The sequence below is a fragment of the Macrobrachium nipponense genome, chromosome 10, assembly GCF_015104395.2.
Source record: "Macrobrachium nipponense isolate FS-2020 chromosome 10, ASM1510439v2, whole genome shotgun sequence".
Classification (NCBI taxonomy): domain Eukaryota; kingdom Metazoa; phylum Arthropoda; class Malacostraca; order Decapoda; family Palaemonidae; genus Macrobrachium; species Macrobrachium nipponense.
In genome coordinates, this window is record NC_087204.1 from 32770438 (window position 1) to 32779233 (window position 8796).

Sequence of the window (8796 nt, forward strand, 5' to 3'; positions counted from 1 at the left end):
GTCATCACGATCATCATTATTATAATTATTATCATCATTACTCAGAAGTTAAACCGTAATTCTATATGGAATAATTTCTACCACAGGAGCCACTGACTCGGAATTCAATCTTCCAAAAAATATGTTTATTATTATTATATTATTATTGGTATTATATTATTATAGTATTATATATTATTATATTATTCTTATTATTATTATTTTATTATTATTATTATTATTATTATTATTATTATTATTATTATTCATTATTAATTATTATTCGAGATAAACCCTATTCATATGAAACACCGCCCCAGGGGTCACTGACTTGAAACTTAAGTTACCAACGAACATGGTGTTCGTTTGAAAGAAGCAATAGAAGGTAGCTAGGAACAAGGAAAGAAGACATTAGTTATAAGAAAAGAAAATTGAAAGTAATATTCCGCTCCGGGATGATATAAAACTTCCGAAGTTTGCCTCCTGGGAAGTTTTTAAGTTGTAGGTGACTGATCGGGTGGGTGGGTGGCCTGCCTTAAAACTTCGCCCTTGCAGTTTGTCACTTTTTTGGCAAAAGGGGATTTTGAGCATTAGTTTTTACTATCTGTTCAGTGTTTTGGAAAGTATACGCTTTTCATGCACAGGGATGGAGAGAGAGAGAGAGAGAGAGAGAGAGAGAGAGAGAGAGAGAGAGAGAGAGAGAATAGTATGGTCTCTGTCTTGTGCTTTCCCCAATGTTTCAGTGGAATCATAGCCCCACTGCTTCTCTCTCTCTCTCTCTCTCTCTCTCTCTCTCTCTCTCTATCTGTATATATCTCTATCTATCTATCTCTCAATTTCTTTATCTTCTTTCAGTGTTTTTTATACACAGAAATAGGCCTGTCTTGCGCTTTCCCTCTCTGTTTCTGTGGTTTCATTTTATAACTAGAGACTTATAGCAATAAGTAAATCGTAATGGTTACTTCAAGCCAGTTTTATATTAAACACAAGAAGTAAGTTTATTCTCGTCGAGCGGAAAACCAAATTGAATTATTTGGGTAAATAAAAAAATTCATAATACGTATTTTAAGTCATTTTTATCACGAAACAGTTAAGGTGCCGAGCCAAAAACCAATAAGCCCATATGGACCAATTATAGAATTATAGAATTATAGAATTATAAAATTTGTCCATAGATTATCAGATAAGACAGGCAGAGGCTGCACGGTATTTTGGAGCATCCTTTTTTTCGCTCTGTTGTGGGTGAAAGGTGCACCACTAAGTCTGGGCCTATCTTAACCTTTTCTCAACAACACCTTAGAGACTCTGATTTCCTATACTTGTTTTTCATCTAATCACGGACATAAGACGTCGTATTGAAGGTGAGTTTTGTGATCAGCGACCCAATCACTTGTCATAATGATTGACATTAAATTCCGAGGGAAATGAACTTTAAATCTGATCATGAACGTGTACCATTTTTATAAACAATAAATTAAATCAGATATTGGTCAAATAGTTCTCACGGGAAATTTTCTGGTTAATAATGGTTATGAAGTTTCCCAATTCACAGCATAATCATTAGATTTTTAAAAAATTTCCCACCAATCGTACTTTTCTCACTACTTAATATTGTAGTCAGTATTGGCCCTAACAAATACCATGGTTCGGTTGAGTGATGATTATTCATTGCATGAGTTAAATATTTGTCTGTTCACCAGATTCAACAAGGATTGAATTTGAATTACAATTTTTCAATCATTAAAGTGAACTTGCAGTGACTGTAGTAAATATATTACTTAGCAGCTGATAAATATTGAACTTATTTATCAGGAGTACCTTGAACCAATAAAGATGCAATGTAGATCCTCCACCAGACCCAGGTTTGCTTAGCAAGGCTGAGGACATCTGTTACCCGTTGTTGAATTCAAGCTCTGATCTTGTAAGGTTGTAAAATTGTATCTCCTTTTTGTTTGAAAAATTCACTTACATTTGAGACCCTTTTTTTATAATAACTGATCCGTTCATTCAATGTATTTCCTATTACCTTCTGTTACCTCTTTCAAATAAGCATGATACTCTTTTGAAACTTGGATTGCAAATCAATGGCCCCTGTCGGGTTGTTCCATATGAAGAGGGTTCATCTTGTGAATAATAATAATAATAATAATAATAATAATAATAATAATAATAATAATAATAATAATAATAATAATAATAATATAATAATAATAATAATAATAATAATAATAATAATAATAATAATAATAATAATAATAATAATAATAATAATAATATTTCTTTTTGTTCACTGATCGTGTAGTGCTTAGAAGCAAGTAAGCTACCAAAGAATTTGGTAATCAAATGTAGTTATATTTTGACAATTGCAATCTATTAAGTTTTCTCCTTAAAAATGAAGAAAAGTTCCACTTTATTTTCTTTAATTTTAAAGCGACTATAAAGTACCGCAAAGTAAATTAATATGTATAGTCTTAATTTTTGGTGATTTATCAATTGCCTTCAATCATTCAGCAAATGACCCACCACTCTGGTATCAAACATTTATCAAACTTTATTTAACATCATCATTTCATCATTCTTCAGCTCCATATGTAAATCACAATTGTTATCTCTTAAATTCGTCAAATAAAAAAACCCTAAAAATGGCCTGCTTTGAGTTTTCTAAATAAACGTAATATTTCACTATTCTCAACGTTTCGTGATTAGACGAAGACGGTCATCCTTTATCTATGTAGACTGCGAGACATAAGAACAAAAGATATGGGGCCTATTTATGTCAGAGATAAACAGTGTGTTGTCGCGATTAAAAGAGCTGACGTATCTGCAGAGTCATGATAGGTGGTGTTTTCTTTTATCGTTGAACCTTGTAAAGTGACGAAATGGGCCTTCCCAGATATATGCATGAGTCTGAGGTACAGAGGGAGATGAATTATTATTATTATTATTATTAGTAGTAGTAGTAGAAGCAGTATAATTCTTAGTATCTTTCATTTCATTATTATCATTATTTTCAGATCTCAATTATCATTAATGATAATCACTAATTATTGTTATTACGTGGACGTATGAAACATATGTTATCTATAAAGACAGCCTCCAACCTGTTAATACCCATAAGGTTTGATCAAAACAAATGGCACTTCAAGATAACAAGGCCGTAACATTTTACATAACGTTCAAAGACTTATGTTTTTGTTTCGTAAGTAATGGTCTGTTTTCCCACTTGATATCCCTGATCTTATGATTTCCTTTTGTCTATCAGATCTGCCACAAGATGTTAAGGCTTAACCACAAGGGATTCCGAGGATATGTTCAAATTTCAAGGCCTTGTTTCTCTAGACAAATATCTTCTTCAAAGAGTTGCCTTACCAGGTAAGTCCTTGTCAGTCACTGTAAATACTGCAACATATCCCGTAAGCCTGTGCATTTTTATAGACATAGAGCATATTTACTCCTGTTAGGCTGGGATGGGGCGGGGCTGGCGGAGTTTCAGTCTTCACTTTTCCTAAGACATAATACTGCAAACCCCATATGGTAACTATATCCCTCATAGTCAATGTTTTGTTTATATAGATACATATTTATCCCTATTAGGTTGGGATGGGGTGGGATTTGAAGAGGTTTACCGTCCATAATTTTCGTCAGGTATCATGCAGCAAACCCCATACGATAACAATACATAGTATTTTTCACAAGTGATATCCTTGCAAGCCTCATAAATTAGTTGCAACTTTCTTGAAATCACTTTTCTTTCTGATCACATCTCTGAATTTGGATTTGTCGTAATATTAACCATTCACGAAAATGTAGGAAATAAAGGTTCTAGCATTTTTACTATCCATTCCACTTGGCTGTCCATTATTCTTCAGCTTCGTCTGCTGCAATTTTCTCCTCTCACTTACGACCAAATGTGACTCAGCAGTCTAGTTATACTATACTGTATATTCATATATTTTCTGAGTCAGTCAGCCTATGAAGATTCCTTTGTCCTAGTTTTGGGACAATATCTAATGTCTCTGAATGGCCAGTTTTGCTACCTAAATCGTCTCTAAAATTACCGTCACTTTTGAGCTGAAGGTGAATATTCTCAGCCATATCATTAAAACTCTTGCTACTCAACACTCAATAGAAGTTAAAATTCAAGTACATCAACCAACCAAGAATCTCCAATTATAACGGCTGTAGATATTTACCATTAGCTCTAGCAAAGCAGATAGTTCTCATAACATTATCCTGCAATGTCTTGATCCAATTTCTAATACAGAGATAACGGAAAATGGGTGTGCAAGTTGTTTACTGACGAAAAACTGTACGTCTATGGGCACAAAGTAGGGACTAAACACACAACCGGACATTTCACCCTAAATTCCCGGAAACCCATCTCTGCTGATATTATGGGACGAGCTCTGAAGCACTTGACCAGGTAAACTTTACTATACTTTATGTTTTAGTTTACTGGCATTCATTTATGGTGTGTTTTTTTACGATTAAATTTCTAGCCCAACAAGCCTATGTATGGCTTGTTTTGAGTATCTGCCTTATATGGACATATATGAAGGTATTACGGTTTCATTAAATACAAAAGGTTTGTTCACCAATGTCGTTCCTAACCAATTTGTAATGTGTTCATACTACAGAAAAAAATTTCTTAAACAAAAATAAAAAACGTATCGCATGCATGTCACAAATCTGTTGTAAATAGGTTAACTACTACAAGGAAGAGGGAAATCTTTGGCAAATTCTGGATTACATGGAACATGTTTGGGACTACCTATAAGATGCTGGCTTGAAATGAATCTATTTTTGATGTGTGTGCTATAAGCTGCCGGTGTGTATTTATGACAAGATTAAATGTGGTGTGGTTGCATTCACATAGAGCTTTACTTTAGGTTTCAGAGTATTCAGAAACTCAATTGATCAAAAGAAATAGCAGTCTGCTTGCATATGACATCCAGGATCATTGTTCTTTGAAATAATTTGATCTGAAACATCCTCATGATCAGTTGATACGGTCCACTTGGTACCTTGATTAATCCAATTTCTTTAATCTGACAACTTCTGTATCATCACCTCTAATAAATAATATTACGCCTGCCAGATTGCATAACTGCTAAAAGCTAAAATCATTAAAATGGTCTTATCTTAATTAAATTTCTTACTCTGTCACTGCTGCCTCACTCATGTATTTAATCCAAACTTAAAATTTGCAGGAGATTCCCTCCTTATCACCTCAGAATTAGAGAAAGAGATGGTGATCTATGGTTTTTCAAATCAGATAGTGACGTTAAGCTCGATATCAAGGTAAGGCGTTTTTCTCTTTCATTAGTTTAAAAACTGTATGTATAATAAATCTTTCAGATAAATTTTTGAGAACTAGAGGTTTACTTAATTTACTTTAATTTGTAAGGTTTAATGATGTTTCCCCAAATGAGAATACCCTGAATCTTGCTTTAAAATTTATCAATGACCACTATTTTGACGAGCAACACATATTTTTTAAGCTTTGCTGAGCCTTTACCATTATCATTTATTGCTGTTTTCATTTGGGTACTAAGTAATTCAGGCACTCAGATAAAAGATGGTAACCTCCAACAATGCAGCAGATGCACGAGAAGGGAACATCAAAGTTCTGATTTGTTATTTATACTTAGGATTCTATCAGTTACTAAGCCTTTATCATTTAGATGTGGTGTCATGTGGATTCGAAAACCAAATGTCTTAGGAAGTCAATTAAAGCTTTGTAACATCTGATTCTTTGGAAGGTGTGTGAAAAGGGAACACCGAAGCATCAAGCTATCGATGAGATTAATCGACCTTTTGATGAAGCGAATGGTCCAATGAGCAGGTACGTAATGATTCCAGCTGATGACAATGACCCTTGCCCTTTTCCCGACTTGAAGACGAAATACCCTTACCAGTATTATTTACTCGACTGTCCACACCATGCAGTCACTGATGGACTTACTGCTTCGTTGTTTGCGAGTAACGTACCAAGTATGCTAAGTACCATCTTGGAGGGTAAAGAGATAGATGACTCTCCATTAGGCGAGTACAAATCCAATGAAGAGTGTATAAGCATTTACGAGCAATATGCACAAGAATTTCTTCAAAATCATGATGAGCTGACACACTTGAAAAACGAGATTTCAAGAGCAAACAAGCAGCCACTCCTTCTCGAAGCTTTTCCACCTCCCAGGGTAGAAACACCATGTACTCGACATATTAAGACGGAATTGGATGCAACTTCTGTCAAAAATATCTCGGTAAAGTGCAAGGAGAGAGGAATCACTTTTGGTAATGTCTTTCAAGGCATTACAACAACTGCCTTAGTAGAACTGGTGCAGGAAGCTGGTGTGATTAAAGATGCTTACGACATTAGCGTTTTGTACAATGCTGATATACGCCGTTATTTGAAGAAAGAAGCCAAACCGATTTTGGGATTACACATGAGGAAAATGAACGCAGTGTATTCAGTCGACAGAAATGTCAGGGATCAGTTCTGGAGTAATTGCACCAAGATTCAATCGCTGAACCGAGACCTCCTGAAAAACAAGTCCATAATCAAACAAGAAGTTGTTCGTCAATTATTTTTGCCTTACACTCCGCCTGAGGATTTCTACAAATCTAAGCCTGAATTAACGGTGGATTTTCAGTACAATAACATTGGGAATTTGAGAGACCTTGGCGGCAATGAACAAGTCATTTTTACAAATGCAGAAAATTATTTCCAAATGCACCTTTCCAAGTTTCCATTTTATCATCAGCTGCTCAGTTTTAAGGAAAACGTGATAAGCATTCTCAGTTATGCTACAGATTCAGTAACAGATCAGACAGCTTTAGCGCTTGTCGAGAAAATTAAATGTGTTTTCAAACACTTCAGTGAATAAAATGACAAGTTTGGGTAATCATTGGATGTAGTTTTGAGGAAATCTTTTACTGTGTGTTTTGTTTACACGACATATGCTATAACCTGGAAATTGAAGGTTGGGGAATTTCGGCTGTCAAGCACTGGAACACATGGACTATTCAGTGCTAAAGGCAGTGAAAAGTAGTTGGAGTATTTATACAGCAGCATAAAAAGATCCACAACATAATGAAGATGGCATATGAAGACCTAAATGTGAAACTGAGTGAAAACTCTTATGTATGTTTGCTTAATCATAAGTTAAGGAGGGTAGGACACTGTCATTGTATGCCTCGTGTGTTGATTAAGATGTTACTTAATTACCGTTGGAAATCCCTTATTGTTAACGTGTTTACATATTGAGTATTGCCAAGCATTGCTATGTATGTATAAGTATTGCAATGCTCTTCTCTGTTTGATATTGAGGCCGACCTAAACTATCTTATACTACCCCGTGGAGTACGATTTTGTTAGTTCTACCTTATGTATTAAGAATAGAGTGTCATTGTTGGCTAAGTTCTGATATTTGTGACGTCAACGTCTTGTCCAGTGCTGACCTGTGTTGTTACAGAAAAGACAAACCAAACCTGTTTTGGGGCTACACATAAGGAAAATGACTGCAGCATATTCTGTTAATGGAAATCTCAGTGATTAGTTCTGGAGTAATTGCATTTAGATTCAATTGCTGAACCAATAGCTCATCAAAAGCAAGTCCGTAATGGAACAATAAGTTGTTCATCAATTATATTTTCCATTTACTCCACCTGAGGATTTTTAGAAATTTAAGCCTGAGTTAATATCTGATTTTCAGTACAATAACGTGAGGAATTTGTGAGACCATGACAACACTGAACAAGTAACTCTTAACAAATGTAGGAAATTGCTTCCAAGTACAACTTCCCAAGTTTCATTTTATCATCAGCTCCTCAATTTAAAGGGTACGGTGATAACCATTCTCAGTTATGCTGCATATTTTGTAGTAGGTGAGACAGCTTTTTGTCTTGCAGAGAAAATGAAATGTTTGGGTAATTCTTGGATATAATTCTAAGGAAGTTTTTTTTTATATATATTTTGTTTACACGACATATGACATATGCTAGGAATTAAAGTTTATGGAATTTAGGCTGTCCAGCTAAGCACTTGAACTCTTGGACCATTCAGTCCGTAAGGCGGTGAAAAGATGTCCTTGACATATTTTGACAATAGGATAAAAAGATCCACAGAAGAAAGATGACGTATGGAAACCTAAATGTGGAGTTAGGAGAAAACACTTGCATGTGTTTGCTTAGTTATAAGTTAAAAGGCGGGAGGTTGTCTTTCATTTGACAGCTCAAGATGTTATTTAATTAGAGAGGGAATTCTCGTATACTGAATGTGTTCAAATCTTGAGTATTGCTAAGTATTGCTTAGTATATACAAGTATTGTAATTTTGTTTTTTGTTTTTTATTGATTCCTGTTTGAACTCCCTCAAACTACCTCACAGACTATGATTATGTGAGTAGTACCTCATGTGACAGGGTGCGATTACTTATTGTCTGCTAAGCTCTGATGCTCAAATGTTTTTAGTTGTGTCGTTTACGATCTCATGAGCTTGTATTATTTTCTCTTGTCTCAAGCTACGATGTAATCATCATAATAAACTGCTAATGAAGACTATCTTTAATTTTCCACATACATCCAGGATATTGTGGCGACAAGATGGATTAGACAATCAACAACACAGATAAATATTAGGAGTAAATGTGGTAATAATAAGTAATCAACCGAAATCAGAACATTTTAGTTTTAATCTCTTGATGTAGAAAACAGAGCAAAAGACTTCTCGTGTATTTGTTGTATTCGGGTCTTAGTCATGGAAGTCAGTAGTGAAGCAAACAATTGGACTACATATATATATATATATATATATATA

General features: G+C 34.6%; 1 protein-coding gene across 4 annotated transcripts in view; it reads left to right on the plus strand.

Annotated features, from left to right (window-relative positions):
• Window positions 1-8535, plus strand: part of LOC135223554 (uncharacterized) — a 110520-nt gene extending 101985 nt beyond the window's left edge. For 3 of the 4 annotated variants that reach the window (XM_064262059.1, XM_064262058.1, XM_064262060.1), the window contains exons 2-5: window positions 3242-3351; window positions 4244-4402; window positions 5190-5280; window positions 5742-8535. In XM_064262059.1, the coding sequence (XP_064118129.1) occupies window positions 3242-3351; window positions 4244-4402; window positions 5190-5280; window positions 5742-6866 (1485 nt within the window). In that variant the 3' untranslated portion in view covers window positions 6867-8535. The remainder of the gene's footprint in view (window positions 1-3241; window positions 3352-4243; window positions 4403-5189; window positions 5281-5741) is intronic. The other variant, XM_064262061.1, reaches the window with a different exon arrangement.
• Window positions 8536-8796: the final 261 nt, after the last annotated feature.